This window comes from Toxorhynchites rutilus, chromosome 1, assembly GCF_029784135.1.
Source record: "Toxorhynchites rutilus septentrionalis strain SRP chromosome 1, ASM2978413v1, whole genome shotgun sequence".
In the NCBI taxonomy this organism is placed as follows: domain Eukaryota; kingdom Metazoa; phylum Arthropoda; class Insecta; order Diptera; family Culicidae; genus Toxorhynchites; species Toxorhynchites rutilus.
In genome coordinates, this window is record NC_073744.1 from 201134773 (window position 1) to 201155612 (window position 20840).

The 20840-nt window shown below is 37.5% G+C and overlaps 1 protein-coding gene across 3 annotated transcripts in view; it reads right to left on the reverse strand.

Annotated features, from left to right (window-relative positions):
* LOC129763224 (glutamate receptor ionotropic, kainate 2) overlaps nucleotides 1-20840 on the reverse strand; it is a 420593-nt gene that overhangs the window by 174245 nt on the left and 225508 nt on the right. For all 3 annotated transcript variants that reach the window (XR_008740836.1, XM_055762105.1, XM_055762106.1), the window contains exons 4-5: nucleotides 19685-19774; nucleotides 6851-7008 (exon numbers count right to left, since the gene is read on the reverse strand). Coding sequence is in view for 2 of the 3 variants with exons in the window: in XM_055762105.1 (XP_055618080.1) it covers nucleotides 6851-7008; nucleotides 19685-19774 (248 nt within the window). In the remaining variant the exon portion in view is untranslated. The remainder of the gene's footprint in view (nucleotides 1-6850; nucleotides 7009-19684; nucleotides 19775-20840) is intronic.

Below are 20840 nucleotides of genomic sequence, written 5' to 3' on the forward strand. Positions count from 1 at the left end.
CGCCCTTGGTCCTGAGACCATGAAAACTATAAAAAACGAATACAATCCACAATGACAAAACCAAAATCTGGAATTTTTGCAAGCGTAGCATTTTTCCAAGAATTACAAGAATTATTAGCTTTGGTTTGATATGTCGACCGTCTAAATCGGTTCAGTAGTTCACAAGTTATGAATTTAAAAAAAAATGTCATTTTTGGAAAAAAAAAAAAAGAAGAAAAAGTCGATATTTCGGATCACCTAAAACAAAAATGGGCACCTAACAAAAAAAAAAAAAATACGGGTCTAATGTTTTACGATAAAGAACGAAGCTACCACTTTTCACGAAAATCTGAGAACCACTATATCGGTTTGCCATGGAATGGCTGTATTATTAACATTAGAATCTATAGTTTTAATATTATTAACAATATCATTTTTTTTTAAAATTATATAGAAAATGACAATTATATTAGAATTTTTTTTTACTTTTTGTGTGTGTGTGAAGGGATGTTAGAGCTATCAACTTTGGTTTCTATAGTTCGAACATATGCAATGTTTGTATCTAAAATTGTTATAGTTAATTATTTTTGTGGAATTTCTTATTATGTTGAGTTGAGTTTCTTTTGGTTTCATTATATTAGGCTTTTGAATTTGTGCTGTAATATAGAGAAATGGATGCTGTAATATAGTGTAATAGAGAAATAATTTATCGTGTTTTGAATCATAGAAAATTGTTTATTTTTATAATTTTATTATCATTATTACTATTAGTATTTAGTTTAGTTCTTTAAGTACATTCATATTTTATCTATTTTTGATAGAGGATTAGGATAGGGGAATTTACCAGAACGTTTACAAGCATGGATTTATTTGTTATTTTATACTTTATTGGTTTCTTTGCCATTATTATTTGGTATTTTTTTTATTGGGAATGATTTAAATACTATAAATTTGATTATACTGAATTATTTAAAATATTCAATTTCAACTTTATATATTTATGTATAATTCCTGCTTGTTGACTAAAAATACCTATACTTTTTGTTCATTTATGCGTGCCTAAGGTACATGTTGAAGCTCCTATTTCTGGATCTATAATTTTAGCTGGGGTTTATTTCAAATTAGGAGGTTATGATTTATTACGAGTATTTTTAGTTTTACGAATTTTTGACAATAAAATTTATTTATTGTTCGATTAGAATTAGATTGATAGGAAGGGTATTACTAAGATTAATTTGTCTACGTCAAAAATAATTGCTTATTCTTCTGTTGCTCACATAGAGATTGTTTTAAGAGGTTTAATAACAATAATTTACTGTGAATTAAGAGGGTCTTATACTTTAATGATTGCTCATGGGTTATGTTCTTCACGATTATTTTGTTTAGTAAATATTTCTTATGCCCGGATGAATAGACGAATCTTTTTAATTAATAAGGGTACATTAAATTTTATACCTAGAATAGCTTTCTGGTGATTTTTGTTATGTGCTGGTAATACAGTCGCTCCTACTGCATTAAATTTACTAGGAGAAATTAGTTTAATAAATAGAATTGTAAGTTGATCTTGATTAACAATAATTGGATTAAGATTGTCATCCTTTTTTATTGCTGCATATATCTTGAATTTATTTTCATATAGTCAACACGGGAAAATTTATTCTGGGTTTTTTTTTCTATTGGGGCAAGGCGGGAATATTTATTATTAATATTACGTAGATTACCTTTAAATTTTGTAATTAAAAAAAAATTGTATACTATGAATTTAATTTAAATGGTTTAATAAAAATATTGATGTGTGATGTCAATGACATGAATTTCAATTTAAATCGTGAATTCTTTAGTTAATTATTGTAATTTTTTTTTGTATTTTTTTTATTTAGATTAGAATCAGTTTATTTATATTTAGTTTAATTTTTTTTTGTTAAATGATTTAATTTATTTAGTTGAATGAGAGCTAATTTCTTTGTATTTGATTTCAATTGTTATAATTTTTTTATTTGATTGAATGTGATTAATATTTATAGCTTTTGTGTTATTGATTTCTTCTTTAGTTTTTTTTATAGTGATGATAATATGACTAGAGATTGCAACAAAAATCGATTTATTTTATTAGTTTTAATATTTGTTATATCAATAATAATAATAATAATAATAATTAGACCTAATTTAATTAGAATTTTATTAGGGTGGGATGGATGAGGTTTAGTTTATTTCCAAAATGTAAAATCATATAATGTTGGGATACTAACTGCTTTATCAAATCGGATTGTTGATGTGGCTTTATTATTAGCTATTGCTTGAATATTCAATTATGCAAGTTGGAATTATATTTTTTTATCTTTATATATAAAAGAGACTTTTTCCCACGTACGTATAACTCATCATCACGGGAGAACGGCTGATCAGATCTACGTCGTCCATATATTTTGTGAGTTTGTCTTCACCCAAATTAGAATGATAGAGTACTTTGGAAGATATTTGAGATGATTGGACAAATTCGAAAAAATGACTATGCTCTTCTTATCTTTATATATAAGAAGGATATTTAAAATAAAAATGGTAAATAAGAGGTACGCATATGTATGTTTCGCTAGGAAAATCATCATTTAGATCAATTTGACAGATCTGAACGATAACATACAAACTCTCTTGAAGTATATTCGATTTTTACCAACCAAAATATTCTCTAGAAATACATTATATGGCAGAACAACGTTTGCCGGGTCAGCTAGTTTGGAAATAACTAATTAAAACTTAGAAATATGTGTAATTGGGGGTTTAGTAGTATTAGCTGCTATAACTAAACGAGTAATGTTCCAGTTATGAGCGTTCCGAGGAAACAAAATTTAAAAAAAAATTAAAAATTAAAAAAAGTAGAAAGGTCTGAGTCTAGGGGCACGAACGTAAGTTTGACGTAGAACTGTTATCCAGATACCAGATGGTAGATACCAATTTGCCTCCCTAAATGGAACTCACCACCAGACGTCGTCACTGTACAAACGTCATCGCGGTTCTTGATGTGTCAAATTTACAATACGATGAAATATATTCTCATTTACGATCTCATATGATTTACTGTTGAATGATTTTCCACATAACGCAAAACGATTTTTCTCAGTTGATTCAATGTATACTTTCATGTGACTTACAAACTGCATCAGTCTGATATGGTCGATTCTACGATAGTTTATACCATAAAACCGAATTGAGACTTAATTTGTAGTGATAAATAAAATATAGGTTTTCGCATTTTCTGCGATTTCAAATGTACCCAATGTAACTTTGATCGACATTATATATGATTTTGATTCGATCTCACTTTATATGTGACTTAGAATATGCCAAGTTATGTGATTTAATGTTTGTTGGGGTTGTCGCGTAGTTTAATTTTACGATAGTGTATATCGTGTAACCAATGCCAATTCTACGAGCAATTTACGACTTAATCTGTGGTGATAAATAAAATCGGGGTTTTCGCATTTTATACGATTTTAGATATACACTATGAATGCATTTATCGACATTTTATATGATTGTGATTAGATCCTTCTTTATATACGACATAGAATAGCAAGTTATGTTTGCAAGTAGGGTTTGCTGGGATGATACATAGTGAATACAATCTTCAATTTATTTATCAAGAATAAAGGTTTAACACCCAATATATTTTTCAGTATATCGGGTATAAATTACTGGATTTTAGTTAGCGTGTATTCAATCATGCTGGAATATAGTTTTTTGACGCCAAAATCGCCGACCAGATCGGAATTTGAACCTGTTTCTTCCGGTATGATATGAGTGACGCTAACCATCCGGCGTTCAGTATGGAGTGAACTGATGCAATCACCAAATCGGAACCATAAAAATTGTTCGGACAGAACTTTTCATTCCATACCTGGCATATAGATAATCTGGTAGAAAATACGGGTGGGTAATGTCGGTGACATAACCGGAGTGACGTAGAACTATACAAAGGGGACAGCTTTTGTTAAATATATATTTTAAATATATTGTTTTATTTTCTTCTCCTACCTATCTACTTGAAAAATGGATTAGTTTACTCTTTATGAATATGTTGATGGCTCTGAAAAGAACCTTTGGTGTTGTGTTTTTGTTATCACTCGATATTCCTATCTTGTTCGGTTAAACCTTCCTGTTTAGCTATTGCGTTTGCCACTCGCCACAGCTTTCACAGTTGGAAAATTTCTTCCCATCCAGCTTGTGACATGTTGTTCAGTAAATTACATTTAATGCGACGTACCGGAGAAACACTTTGCCACTCCTTGAAACTAAATGTTGCCTTGATGAGCGCCGAACCGAAGCTGCTCTGTTCTTGATGCGGGTTTTCTTATTGTCGTGAGCAGCTTTGCAAGCCAACTCGAGCACTCCGACGGCCGAAACTCTATAATCGCTGTTAGGTATACTGGTGCTCCGGCACCAATCCGTTCGGCCTAGTTACCCTTGCGGAGCAATCAGTGAATGCGACCAACAGGGAACTGGAGACCTGCACGGTTCGAGTGAGACTTTACCTTTCCCTTAACTTGTCCGCCTTTGTTACGTCCACGATGCCGATGCCGTACAACCACACGGGTTTACGGTTTGAAAGAAAATAAGATATTTTTTGGGGTCCGCGTGTTTTATACTCTAGCGGTACACACTCACAGGATAGAGACAAATCGGCAGACTCAGCCAAAGAGGCGAGTCCAACGAGACGAACGAATGAGCGTTAAAAGGGAGCGATGGCAAAAAAATACATTCATTATGATTTGTTCGCTCGTTGGATTCACATGCAGGCTAAAAAGGGTCCTTTTCAGGATCACAAAATTATCTTCAATCTAAAGAGTTTATTGTTTTGTTATCACTCGATATCCCCATTTTGTTCGGCTAAACCTTCCTGTTTAGCGATTTGTTGCCACTCGCCACAGCTTTCTCAGTTGGAAAATTTCTTCCCATCCAGCTTTGTGACATGTTGTACAGTAAATTACATTCAATGCGACGTGCCGAAGCGCCACTCAGTGTCGCATTGGAGGCGATTTTAACCTGTAATTGAACATTTGCGATGACAGTGGTACAGTGTCGACTTTCAATGTGAGGTCATAATTTGGATCTCTATGTTTACAAAAATGTCCAACTAAACATGTCCGTCCAATTAGCTAAATGTCGAACTAATTGTAAATTACTGTACTTTCAATCTGGAAACAATTTAAGAATTGGTGAAAATTGAATAATCTGGAAAGTTCCCAACTATCAATAAGCTCAGAACAACTGCCAAATTCACATACTCATCAGATCCTGGCAAACAAATTATGAAAAAATCAATTTGTGTTTTATTATTATTTTGGATAATGTTTTAGAAAGCATTGAACTGTATTTCCTAAATTCTTTTTTGGAAGGTTTAATGGCCCTGAAAAGCGCCTTGTTTTATGGAATGGTTCCAATTTAGAAAACTTTGTACTCGTGGTTTTGAAAACAAACCTATTCGAACGCCCTCGATGCCACCTTGTTCTGGATTTGCCACCAAAGCAGTTTGTATAAAGAACAAACTTTTTTCTTCTGCTACCTGATGCCGTTTTGCGATTGCGTTTGCCACTCGCCACTCGCTGCAACTGCCTGTTGTCTTGATGTCCACCGAACCGAATGTGTTCTGTTCCGAATGCGGGTTTTCTTATCGTCGCGAGCAGCTTTGCCAGCTAAATCAATCACTTCGGCGGCCGAAACTATATAACGCCGGCTAGGTGGACTGGTGCACTGGTACTAACGCGCTCGGCCTAGCTACCCTTGCGGGGAACTCCAGATCAACACGGTTCGAGCGGGATTTTGCCTTTCCCTTCACTTTTCCTCCTTTACCATGTCCAGACATGGCTGCTTGGGTTGATTTGTTGATGTGTTGTGATGCGAACCGATGTGGTGTACGGTTTGGATGAGAATGATCCTTACGGCAGCGGAGCGGGGATTTTTAAGCTGACTGGCTGGCTCGAGAATTACGCATGTGTGAGACTGCGACCAATGTTTCGTTCATTTTTTTCTTTTTCCTTTCCAATCGTGCTTCATTCTATTTCGCTGCTGCTCTGGTTGCCCGTTTTGGTCGGTACGATTTGAGGAGCACAAAATGGACCAATCAAAAATGGGCACATAGTGCATTTTGACAATGCTTGATATTTCACAATTATTCAATTATTTATCTCAAGAAAAATGAAATGTTATTCGTTATGATAGATGCGTAGATATATTTCCTATCAATTGATGCAAAAACTTTTGCGATCTATTGAGAAATTCTCGAGTTATAAGCGTTCCAAATCTTGCATTTTTTCCTACTTGTTCAGTGCCTAGATTTCCATTTCACCCCCTATATCTTCCGGTTAGACGTAGTCCTACGTCAAAAAAATCAAAAATAATGTATAATTACACTTGGCATCATGTCCTCCTCGATGAGTTCCAGCAGAAACTTAATTTCTCGCAGCCGGTCTCGAGACCGACTCGACTAGACAAGTTACGAAAAGTTTGATGAGGTGCACATGTTGTGCACTATTTTAGCCGTTAGATTCCGTTGGCACGGATCTAGAAAAACAATCACGGAAATTTGAGTGGAACAGGGAATCGCATGCATGCACTATGCATCGGATAGCAGACAGAGCGCCAAATAGTTCGTTCTAAATTGTACCCAGCGAAGGTACGACCAAGTGCGTGTACTCTTCAGTTTATAAATTATTTGAAATTGGATTTACTCGAGAGGATTTAATTTAATTTTTTAGAGTGACGCTACCGGTCCCGTATGCCGCACGATTCGAACGCCACCGGAAGCAGACGTGGAATTCGGCAGAAAACCCACCCCCACCCCTACATGGCTGCGCTTTGCGGGAGGCTAACTTACCGATAATCGCCGGAATCGCTCAGCTGCCGAACGGTGATGGGATACTCGGACAGCCCGTGGGCTTTGAGTAGCTCCTGCATCCGCACCAGGCCCTCGTTCGTTTCGTAGATGATGGTGAACGACTTCCAGCCCCAGGCGGCCACCAGGTCCACGTAAGCCTGCGGATGAAAAGGGCAAAGGGCAGAGGTTGTTGAAATTTGTTTGGGAGTTTATAGATTATGCTAATCAAAATCGCCCTTTGTATCAATCCCCGAGTTTGGTGCAGGAATCATTATTGGTGTACCTCTAATTTGCTTATTGAGTGACTTATTGTGCTGTTGCTGTGTTTACGGACGTGATTTGTGCGATGCGGGGTGATATTAGCGATGCAAACATTATTTGCCATGTTATTAAAACCACGTTTGTTAAATGTACCGTGATTTAATATATGCCCATTGGTGCCGCAGTCGGTTAAATCAACGGTTTTTAGCATGGAGAAATCTTATTTTAGTGAGCAAATATTCAACAATTTAACTTGAAACTCTTGAAAACAAAGGGTTCGCCAAATCAGATAAAGCATGATCCTCAAGATGCTGTGGATTGATATAGCTTCAGGATATATCAGGATATAGCTTCAAGTAGCCTTTGAATAATTCTGCTTTTTCGTGACACCATCCACAATCACGTTATAGTCTAAATTAAATTGCACATTGATTTTCAATCGAAAATATGACGTTTTTGCAGTATGTTTTGGATCGTTGTTCTGTTGAAAGAAAAAAAATAGTTCTCAGTCCTGTTTTTGACGTAGGAATCGTCTTTCGGAAACATATTGGAGTACAAATCGGAAAATCGGCCGCACCGCGAAAATGGTTCCATTTCAAAAGCTCATTGCTCAATAGTTTCCTGATAGATTTATGAGATATTTGCATTAATTGATTCAGCGACTCCCTAGTAATATATTACATTGATGAAAATTGTATATTTTATGAAACTCACTATCGAACAATTGAAAAATGTCAAACATTGTCTGCACGAAAATCCCACGTTCTGATTGGTCGAGCATAAGCATTCATGCTTTCCCAGTTACTCATTGGGACTGTGTGTTTTCTGCTGCGCTAAATCCCACATGCTCTCCCCAAGCAAACAACATTCAGTTTATTTCTCTTATTATTTCGGATATCACTTAAGAATTCATCGTACTGTTGCATTGAATTGTATTGTAATAACTCTTTTGCATTCCTCGAGTCAATGGGGTTGACAGACTAGGCGGGCGTCGCTGATTAATGGTCAGCTGCACACCAATGGGAAGTACCCCCTGTCGTCAACACGTACAGAGCACTGGAGACTGGAGGCAACAACCCAAATAAGAGAATACAATGTAATACCAACCTCGAGCCAACCGCGAGTTATCGGTTAAATGTTACTAACGTAGTCGTATTTATTTTTCGCTTTATTTGATTTGAAAATGTTACCAACTCCAAGAGAAGTTGAAGCACTGGCGCGCAGAAGCAAAACAAAACATTAATTTGGTTCCGTCTATCAGCCATTCCATGCCAAACTGTTATAGTGGTTCCCTGATTTTCGCGATAAGTGGTAATTTTGATGTTTATAGCAAACAATTAGACCCGCATTCTTAATCTTCAAAAATAGAATATTCTCATTCGAAAAAAAAAAATTATGCACAATCAAGCAACAAAAAACCTTATAATCGTCAAATCACAGCAGAATCAATAACCTATGATCAAATGACGCATGAATTAACATCGGGAGAAGCTTATTTGTCAATATAATCGTTTGTCTGCAACAAAAAAACTCCGAGAAACGGGTGTCTACCGAAAAGAGTTTTCTGAAGATTTCTGAAATGATATAGCGCAATTGAATGTTGCTAAAATTGGAGCTAATCGAGGTGCTATTAAAAACTGTATCGAAAGCATTCGAATGAAGAAACAACCAATGGATTTAGGCACACCTCTTTACTAAACTTTGACTGCGAGATACTAGTTTAGATGTTGAAGCGAAAATTAAAACAAAGAAACATTATCTTGAATGCCCAAAATGCTCCAATTTGGAGAAAAATATTTTCAATGAAGTGAATTCCATAAAACGTAAGATTGTCAAGTTTAATTCCAAACATTAAACAGCATAAACAGGCATATCGCTTGTGATTTCGACCATGCCATTGATCGTATTGATAGGTGTTTCCTCTTAAAGGGTGTGTCACATCAAATTGCATCACGGAAAAAACGCTGTAGAAATTCGCCCAGTAGATCGATCCTTTTGAAAATTTTAGACAATAAAATAAAAACTATTAAACAACTTTTGGCATTTTCTTTTTATTCATACTTCGAGCCCAAGCCCGTATGCTCGCACCTTCCTCTTTACCCCGTCCATAAGGTTCTGTACAACGTCAGGTTGTAGTTTTTTTTGAACAGAAATCCATTTTCTCTTGAAGTCCGCCTCCGATTTGACAACTTTTGGGTTCTTCCGGAGGGCCTGCTTCATAATCGCCCAATATTTCTCTATTGGGCGAAGCTCCGGCGCGTTGGGCGGGTTCATTTCCTTTGGCACGAAGGTGACCCCGTTGGCTTCGTACCACTCCAACACGTCCTTTGAATTATGGCACGAAGCGAGATCCGGCCAGAAGATGGTCGGGTCCTCGTGCTGCTTCAATAGTGGTAGTAAGCGCTTCTGTAGGCACTCCTTAAGGTAAACCTGCCCGTTTACCGTGCCGGTCATCACGAAGGGGGCGCTCCGCTTTCCGCAAGAGCAGATCGCTTGCCACACCATGTACTTTTTGGCAAACTTGGATAGTTTCTGCTTGCGGATCTCCTCCGGAACGCTGAATTTGTCCTCTGCGGAGAAGAACAACAGGCCCGGCAGCTGACGAAAGTCCGCTTTGACGTAGGTTTCGTCGTCCCATACCAGGCAATGCGGCTTCGTCAGCATTTCGGTGTACAGCTTCCGGGCTCGCGTCTTCCCCACCATGTTTTGCCTTTCGTCGCGGTTAGGAGCCTTCTGAACCTTGTATGTACGCAGGCCCTTCTTGGTCCGCTGCTTGGTCCGCTGGACGAATGAACTTGACAAGTTCAGCTTATTGGCGACATTCCGGGCCGAACTTCTCGGATCACGTCTAAACTGCTTAACTACGCACTTGTGATCTTTTTCACTGACGGAGCATCCATTTTTGCCGTTCTTCACCTTCCGGTCGATGGTTAGGTTCTCGAAGTATCGTTTTAGTACTCTGCTGACCGTGGATTGGACGATTCCCAGCATCTTACCGATGTCCCGATGTGACAACTCCGGATTCTCGAAATGAGTGCGCAGGATTAATTCACGACGCTCTTTTTCGTTCGACGACATTTTTCCAAATTTACGAAAAATTGACAGTGAAGCATGGCCAACGTGATCTATACACTCTTATCTGATTATAAGCGAAAGCTGAAGATATAATTCCTAAAAATTAAATTTCTACAGCGTTTTTTCCGTGATGCAATTTGATGTGACACACCCTTTAGTTGTGGTGCAGAATATGTCCCAGATCCCAGATTCAAAGTCTCCTTGAAATAAGAACACGAATGTCGTAATAACAGGTGCTAGTTAATGGAAATCTCACTTGTAACATTCCAATCTTTCGTTCGGTTGGAAAAAATGATCCTTGAAAAAGTGCTCTCCGGAGCTGAGCATACCTAATTCAGCTGTATCAAAGATATCGTCGCAAAATGGACGCTAAATTCGGGAAATATTCGGAACCGACGGTACTGCCCATCAGAAAAAGTGGACTGAATCTGCGCCTTTCAATACACAAGTGCAAAGCTCTGTTTTTGAGCAGAGATTTGGATAGCACTCATTTCGTTAAGTTCTTCTCGAGTTATTTGGAAAATCCTCCAAATATTCGGGTCATTTCATCATGTTATCAATTTTCCACACGTACTCTGCAGTTAAAAATGTATCAGCAGTTCGTCATGTTAAATTTGCTCTCACGTAGATCTGAACCTAGAACACAGAGTTCAGTTTATGCTTGAATATAACGTAGTTTAGAAGTTGAATGATTTTCCACTACCAATGGAAGCTTGATCACTCACAGTTTATGTGAGTTTCATTCAGAACAAATATTTCAGTGAAGTTCGATGATGTGGAAAAATATTCGACAAAACCATTTTATGGATCAATATGAAGTACTCAAAATAAGCGGAAAGTTGAAACATTCTCGAGAATGCAGAACAGATTTCATTTATTTTTAAAAACAGATCTGAATGTGCTTTCAAAAATATTTGTTCAACGTATTCACGTGGACATTATCTGTACTCAGTTTGATTCCTTTGCGATTTACTTCTTCAAATGAGTTCTGGGCAGATTCCAGATTTTAATGATTATTTTTCAATAAATTTGTTTAATCAAATGATTTCCTGTTTAAAGAAAAGACTTCTATTATACAGAGCTGCAATTTGTCACAGTTACGGCATATATTTGGACTACTCAAACGCCCATTACAACATTACCACCAAACGACGTGCAACAAATCATGAATCGACAAAAAAAAATCCTCACTCTTTGATGCTAAATAATTTGTCAGAGTGTTTTGACCATCAAAGCAAGTTGCAAGTCAGCGCACTATGATCGTCATGACAAGAAATACCATGTCACCAGATGTAATGGAAGATTACACGTTCACCAGGATGCATTTGTTCACGTTACTACCTGAATACCATTCTTATATAAAATGCTAAAACTTCGAGGAGAACAATGGATATAAATGAGTCTAAACGGACTTTCAAATACGTGAATTTCGATATCGCGCACAAATTTCAACGAAAAGAGAAATTTCTTCATTATTTCAGCGTGTAGAGATTGTTCAAGCTTTGGTCAACTATATATTCCGTTGCCTAAATGGTTTGCAATCGCTTACACGTTTTCGCGTGTTCGACATAGTTTTTACTTCAGTAAATACAAGAAACAACAAACGGAATGAAAATCGAAGCTTTGCTCGATGAAAATAAAATGCAATCTGCGACAATCATCAATTCATTATGGACAATTTCACCGCCTACTTGATCGGTCAAAGCGTATTGACAAAGCTCAGTAACAGGCAAATTGTTGCATCGTACTCTGTCAGTCACTATTTGACCGAGATTTTTGTCAGTAGGAATAACTAACGTGCCTCTTATATAGAATAAATAGTAAAATTGGAAAAAAGGCGTTTGGTTTTTCAAAGATCGATTTTTTGGTACCGATTTAATCAGTGAATAGATTCCTATACTGTTTCAAAAATCGATTTGTTAAGATTGATCTTTTTATTAAGATCCTCAGTCCTAACCGGAATGCGGTATTATGATAACAAAAGCTTTAGATTTGAAATTTGAGTTCATTTTGGTAAGATGGCGGAAAATGTGCCGAGTGGCCAGTCCACTTAATTGCTAAACTGACACAATGAACACAATGAATAAAAAGGACGAAAAGAACAAATGCATATGGATTTCGTTTCAGTGTATTTTCCCTCACAGAAAACATTTGAACCACCTTTGGATGTATGAGCTAATTGATGTCGTTTGACTAACAAAATATCGAATCAAGTTCTGTTCTCCATTCGATCGTCCCGAGGCCGAACTTGTTCTGCGCGGTTGTCCCGATTCGCAAATAATTTTACTTCCATTTTCACACAGCATGGTCGTCCGCACTCTTATCATCATCATTTTTTCATTCGGTCGTTCAGATCCGCATTTTTGACGTAGGACTACGTCTAACCGGAAGATATAGGGGGTGAAATGGAAATCTAGGCACTGAACAAGTAGGAAAAAATGCAAGATTTGGAACGCTTATAACTCGAGCATTCCTCAATAGATCGCAAAGGTGTTTGCATCAATTGATAGGAAATATATCTACGCATCTATCATAACGAATAACATTTAATTTTTCTTGAGATAAACAATTGAATAATTGTGAAATATCAAGCATTGTCCAAATACACTATGTGCCCATTTTTGATTGGTCCATTTTGTGCTACTCAATTCGTACCGACCAAAACGGGCAACCACAGCAGTAGCGAAATCCAATGAAGCACGATTGGAAAGGAAGAAGAAAAAAAATGAGGGAAACATTGGTCGCAGTCTCACACATACGTAATTCTCGAGCGAGGCAGACGATCATTCTCATCCATACCGTACACCACATCGTTTCGCATCACATCACATCAACAAACTAACACAAGCAGCCATGTCTGGACATGGCAAAGGAGGAAAAGTGAAGGAAAAGGCAAAATCCCGCTCGAACCGTGTTGGACTGCAGTTTCCCGTAGATGTATTCGCCAATTGTTTCGCAAGGGTAGCTAGGCCGTGCGCGTTATTACCAGTGCACCAGTCCACCTAGCCGCCGTTATAGAGTTTCGGCTGCCGAAGTGATCGAGTTGGCTGGCAAAACTGCTCGCGTTTTGGTTCGGTGGACATCAAGACAACAACAGGCAGACGCAAACGCAATCGCAAAACGGCAGCAGGTAGCAGAAAAAAAGAGTTTGTTCTTTATACAATCTGCTTTGGTGGCAAATCCAGAACAAGGCGGCATCGAGGGCGTTCGAAATGGTTTTTTTCAAAACAACGAGTACTAAGTTTTCTAAATTGGAACCATTCCATAAAACACGTCGCTTATCAGGGCCATTAAACATTCCAAAAAAAGAGTTTACGAAATACAGTTCAATGCTTTCTAAAACAATATCCAAAATAATAATAAAACACAAATTGATTTTTATGCCATCGCTGACTTTTAACGCTCATTCGTTCGTTTCGTTGGACTCGCCCCTTTGGCTGAGTCTGTCGATTTGTCTCTATCCTGTGAGCGTGTACCGCTAAAGTACAAAACGCGCGGATCCGCTGAAAAATATGTCATTCTTTTTCAAACCGTAAATCAGTGTGGTTGTAGTGTGGCATCGTTTCACATCACAATATACCTAATAGCGGTTATAGAAATTCGGCCGCCGGAGTGCTCGAGTTGGCTTGCAAAGTTGCTCACGACAATAAGAAAACCCGCCTACAGAACAGAGCACATTCGGTTCGGTGGCAAAAACTAGTTTCAGCGAGTGGCAAACGCAATCGCAAAACGGCAGCAGGCAGAAGAAGGAAAAAGTTTGTTTATACAGACTGCTTTGGTGGCAAAACCAGCCACCGTAAAACACGGCGCTTTTCAGGGCCATTAAACCTTTCAAAGAAGATTTATTAAAAGTTTTCACAATACCAATGCATTCTAAAGTGACATAATATGACATATAATATAAACTGATTGATCATTCAGTTTTCACAAACCCATGCATGGTTTCAGAATAAAAAGTGGCTTCAAATTACAACACATTGTATGCAGGATGGCATTAGCGATTTTTCTCGGTAGCAAGAACTGCTTTCTTTGGTTGATAACTGATGTTGAAAATTGACTGACGTTACATCTGCATTGTATAGAAACATAACTAAGGAGCAACATGATGAGCTATGTATTTCCTGCTGCTCTGTTCTTATTTTAAAGGACTTTAATCCTGTGTTAATTTACTGTTGCTTTTTCAGAACGCTTATAGCTCGTTTAATTCTCGACAGATCGTAGAGTTCGTCTCCAAAACCTCAGTTCTTTTTCATTTCTATTTACTTTTGTTTGCGGAGATACAAATCTTACAATTCATTCGAGACCACAATTTAAGGTACGGTAATGTGCTCAATATTGAAATATATGATAGTGAATGAGCTGATGACCACCTATGCATTCCCTATCACAGCCATCATTTTGATTGTACGATATGTGCATACGCCAACAGATGCCCGGCGTTGAACATTTAATAAGTACAAAGCCTTCAGAGAAAAATCAAGAATCAACTATGAGATAGTGAGAAAAAATTGAGAAAGTTTGTAAAAAAAAGCAAAAACACAACACAAAAGGTTCTTTTCAGAACCGCCAACATGTTCATAAAGAGTAAACAGTAAACTAATCCATTTTTCAGGTAGATAGGTAGGTATTCACGTAGGAGAAGAAAATAAAATAATATATTTAGAATATATATTTAGCAAAAGCTGTCCCCTTTGTATAGTCCTACGTCACTCCGGTTATGTCCCCGACATTACCCACCCGTCTTTTTTCTTTCCATTTTCTTTTGCACCCATACGGTCGTCCCGAGCCGAACCCGTTTGTGTGGTCGTCTCGATCCACGCTTATCCATTTTTTTCTACAGTTTCATCGTACGATCGTCTCGATCCGTACTTATCATAAAAGATTTATCTATTTTTAGTTTGCTAAAAAGCTATACCTAAGAAAAAGTGGAACATATAGGTGTTAATGATTTGTTCGTTTTTCTTGTGCCACTTTAGCGTAACGTTCATTATAAAAATACGACCCGTTATCTTGAGTTTCAATGCGCTATTGCGTAGTAATATGATTTAATGCAATGGATTTACAAGAGAAATGTACATCAGTACATTTTTTAATATCGCCTACTGAAAATAAAAACATAATTTAAGTTAATTTATGTGTCACATTTTGTTTTGATAGCTGTAAAAAAAATCGTTGTTTCTGGCAACAAGTTTCAATTTTGCTATCGTTCAAATTAACCTGCAGTTTTTTTTTTTTTATCTTCGCTTATTTTTCGTCGGCCTATTTCCGCCACTTTAGTGCCAATCACCGACATCAGGGAGGCGACTCCACCTGTTCCTACCTATCAGACTCAACAACTCATGAGCCGGGCCAACTTCTTTTACTTCCGCTCCGAAGGAAGACGTAACCAGAGATTTTTCGCCTCAGAAAACCTGCAGTTTAACATGGAGCATTAGAAATTCCTGGCAACGTATATAGGATTTTTTCGATATTTTGAAAATTGAAATTTTTTTTTTCGATATTTTGAAAATTGAAATATACACTGAGAAGAAAAATTAGTACTCTTTTTTTATTTACGAAATAAAATTTTAATTTGCGATATCAAAAAATAAGTATTTTTTATATTTTTTTCAATTTTTTCATATAAAATAGAAGTCATGTAGAAAATTTAAAAAATGGGCCCAAGATGGTAAAACTATTTTTGACGAGATTTGTGGAAGATGGAATTTTAGGGATTTTCGAAACTTCGAATTTTTGTATGTTAACAATCATTTGTAGCCACAAATTATGAATCCTGATGTGATTTAAAACAAAAAAGGTTATTATCAATCTCCTTCCAAATGTAGCCATTCTCGAGATATTTAAAAAAAATTGTAATTTATTGTTTTTTAATAGTAAATAGGCTTTTTAAATTTGTTTGTCGTGTTATACCATCATATTCATGAGATTTCATGAATTCGCTTATAATTCTCTTACTCAAATCGATACCCCCTTTTCACGCTTGAGTCAAAAAATTCCCAATTGCTGTGGAAAACTCATATTGCCTCTAACCCAAACGGAATACACACTTTCATTCGAATCAAAAATACTCATGTTTTGTCATTTGTCGATTTCATTTGGAATTACTCGCTAGCAAAAACGAGATTTTTATGCGATTTAAACTCCATCCTTGCACAGTAAGTACGCTGTTGCTAGCGTATAACTATTGCATCTACTCTGAGGATAATTTGCAGTCTTTTTTGTACTTAAAACAACGAATATTTTGCTCGAGTTGTGTCATCTTCGTTGTGTAAGAAAAAATTCGCTGGCTCACAAGAAAAATGATTCTTTTGCTGAAATGCTACAATACTGGCAATAAATAAGAATACCCTCTTTTAGTTCTAAAAATGTAATCAGAAGGGAAACGAATTCAAATCAGTTATCGAAATTTGATTTTTCCAGGATTAAAATAAAGTTTCGTCAAAGATTGGTTTGTTCTTCAAAACAGTGAAATGAATATTAATTGCTCATTTTTGTCTGACAAATAAAAAGAATACATGTCATGTATTTGGAACAAAAGAATAAAATACCAGTCACCAGTATTTCGTGTGTCCTCCTTTGGCACAGATAACTGCCAGCAGATGTCGGGACATGCTTTCAACCAAGCTTTGCAGGTAATGTTGATCAATTTGTTCCCAGGTCGTTGAAAGTTCCTCAAATAGCAAAGTTCTGGTCATCGTGCCTTCATTCATTTTTGATCAAGAATTGACCTCAGATTTTTGATAGGGTTCATATCGGGTGATTGTGGCGGCCAATCCATCAATTTCACACGAGATTGACGGAAGTAGGACATCGTTTTGTGTGGCGTATGCTTTGGATCGTTGTTTTGTTGAAAGATCCAATCCTTCGGCGAACCGATCTTCCGTGCTGAGGTCTTGAGATTGTGCATAAGTATATCGATGTACTTGTCAGTATTTATTATACCATCGATCTGAACCAGGTTTCCAGCACCGGACCAAGCAAACCACCCCAGACCATGTTGCCGCCGCCGTGTTTGAATGTCTTCTGCTCTTCTCCTCGCCTAATCTATACTCTGGGTCGTTGTTTCGTTCTTAATTCTTGCTGTTGCAGTCTGAATCGCACTACCATCTCCAGCTGAATACGAAAACTGTTCACCTGTGTTCTTCTTTTTTGTGCAACATTCAAAATGATCGTTTCTACAACATTATTCACTTGTTCACAAATATGATCAAATCTTTCACAACCAATGTATAAATCTTGCACTGCAATCCAAACACAATATTTGTGGTCATAACTGATGTATTATTTATGTAAAACAAACGATTCATGAGCAAAGAGGAAATATTTTAAACAGTGTATTCTTTATTATTGCCTGTATTGTAGGTGTGATTTAGTTTCACGTTTCAGTCGCAAAACTGTCTACACCAAGGATGACAACTGCAACTGCACCTCACGAGGCCAATAATACTAACAAAAGAGTTTATTTTGAGAAGAGTGCAAAACGATTAAAGGTGTGTGTGTGTGTGTGTGTGTATAGGAGGTCGCTTCAAGGCACCTGCTTTTGGTTTGGTGTGTGTTGGGTGTTTTCGTTTCGCGAAACTTCAAATTTGTTCATATCCTGTATGTATGAACAGCGCACCTTCGCTACTTTTAGTTGCCATCTGTGTTCACGCCCTGTTCCGATGCAACAATTTCGTAGCATTTTTAACTGTTTTGACCGAGAAATCGAGAAATATTTTCCCATAAACGGTCACTCTCGCGATGTTTCATTTTTATCGATCCATCTGTGTGTTATCGTGGGTGTTCTCAGTGGGACGCTTGTTTGGTGCTGATTGACTGGCGATTCACAGAAGATGGCTATAGATGCGATACTACTGGAGCAACTCGAAACAACATGAAACATGACACTCGATACTCGCAAATATTGCCATTTTGGTTGTTAAGGAATGTTGCCATTGAAGTGGTTAAGGAATGTGGAACAACGGTGAGTGCTGGTGGAACAAATATTCAATCGTATGTCGTCGAGTGTAACTCTCAAGTAGGAAGTTTTGGTGAGCCTGGAAAGGGTTCATGGCTTGCGTGGCCTTGTAGAAGCTGTTATAAATAATATCCGAAATGACGAACAAGCAAATTAACAAAACGAATGCGTAGTCCTACGTCCTAAGCGGTCGTGCTTGGATACAACCCCTTATATTTTGTTTTATACCCATCAACCAAACCTACTGGTAGAAAACACTATTTATGTAATGTTTGCTACTGCAGGGTAACTTCGATATAACGTACATTTTATTTTCAAAATTGTACGTTGTATCGAAGCATAGTAAAGAACTCAGAAATGTAGCTCATATTACTTTATTGTGTTGCCGTTTGATTAAGGATAATGAATAAATTCAACTCGAAGACGAAGCCAACGTTTCTCATGATGTTTCCCTTCATACTGTTGATTAAAGATTGATTCATTTAGAATCCGGAATTACAAAACAGTTGTACTTCGGAATTGGTTCAAAACAAGCTGTAGTATCAAAATACAGACAATTTATTGTTCTTTCAGGAAAAAAAATATTCAAAAAATTATTCCTTTGGACTTGAAAATGTGTACGTTATATCGAGTGACGTTATAACGAGGGTACGTTATACCGAAGTTCCCCTGTACTTACATTGCTATACATTTTAACGCTCCAGAGAGAGTCTACAAAGTGGCTTTGACAATACGCCTGTCGTATAATGTAAACAAATGGCAGTTATATGAAGGCAATGTTTCGCACGTGTGATGTGCTAATTATAAGACCATCACCATACGACGCCATAAACATTATATGTATATCAGAAGCTACACAATAATGCCCTGCGTTCAGAGAAGAATGGAAACTATAAATTCAATTACAGATTACCCATCCTCAATAAACCATTACTATCGATACAACAAAGGATACACGAGGAGAAGCTAGCGTTAACTCAAGGCGTGAATGTTGCTAGTTGGCGAAGCTCTTCGATCTATCTGCTCGTAAGACAAACAAAAGCGTCTTGCGCGCTGCATCCGCAGCATCGGCATCCCGCTGGATACTCGGATCCGTTAAGATTTACCCCCCTAACGATGTATGTGTATTATTGTGGCGTGATTGATTTATGACCTATGCGCGGGCTGGAAGTATAGATTTAATGTCTGGATTTCCCCGGTCGTGGAAACGGTGGCATTGGAAGTGAATCTACGGCACAGACCATTATCGATAGACCGTACAAAGCTAGACTGCCGATGTGATTGATTCTCGGCTCTTGGCTTCGAGATTGGCCCGGAATCGGCACGATACAAGTTGTATAATTTGCAGAGCATTTCCAAACCACAATAGCATTGTGTGGGCGGCACAGTTCTCGGCACAGGATTCCGTCGACAGACTGCTTAGCAGCAGTTCGCGCTAGTCGGAGTGGTTATTTATTATAGAAGCAGTAGCAGCAGCAGCAGCATCGATGCATAAGACTTTCAAGGGGAAAAATTTGCCTCCGGCAATCCGTGGAGCTTACCTTCGACAGTGTGCTCGGATGTGGGTATAAATTCACCAGACAGCTTTCGCGTCGAAGCCGATAATCCCAGCGCGTTTCCAGGTGTGGGATCTGAAAGTTGAGAAGTGAAGCAGAGAGGAAAATTAGTTAGTTCCGGTATAACGATATATATGCAAGCATTGGACATGGTTAAGAGTAAGCCTCGCTAGTTTACCGCTTGGAAGGCGAAGCGAAGATGGAATCTGTACTAAGTTGGTACCGTTCGGTACAAAAATTTAATGCCAAAGATATTAGGGACCAAAATGTGATAAGGAAATGACAACTCAAGAATAATTTATTTTTAGAAGTACATTAATCCAACTTATCTGCCCACATGACGACAGTTTCATTTTCTAACCAGTGTCGTGTTATCAAATAGACCCATTAATCCCAAAAAAATGTTTTAGTTATTCATGTTCGATTTTCCCGTAGGTGGTAGATTGAATATTGCCTCTCCGATGAACAGAAATCAAGCGCTTTTGACGTACGATTACGTCTTTCGGGAAAATATTGGGGTACAAATTGAAAATCGAAAATCGAGTACATCGTGAAAATTGTCCAATTTCTAACGCTTATTGCTCAGTCATTTCATGATGGATTCATGAAATTTTGGCGTCAATCGATTTCGGCATTCCATAACAATTTTTTATATTGAGAAAAAAATATATGTCATGAAACTAACTATCGAACAATTGAAAAATCTCAACCCCTATCCTAACGGAAATACTCGCTTCTGATTGGTCGAAATTGACGACACATGCGGTCCCTAACAGAAGCATCAAGCTGCCTGGCAGAAATCGACATTACAAATACATAAAAGTAAGGGGGGGGGGTCTTTTGCTTCCACCGAAATGTATTCCCTAACAGAGACATCAAAACCAAACTGCCTGGGGGAAATCGGCATTGCAAATACATAAAAGTAGGGGAACTTTTGCTCTCGCCGAAATGTGTTCCCAAACAGAGACATCAAAACCAAGCTACCTGGGGAAAATCGGCATTGCAAATACATGAAAGTAAGGGTAACTTTTGTTCCTACCAAAATGTGTTCCATAACAGAAACATCAATACCAAGCTGCCTGGGGGAATTCGGCATTCCAAATAAATAAAAGTAGGGGAACTTTTGCTCTCGTCGAAATGT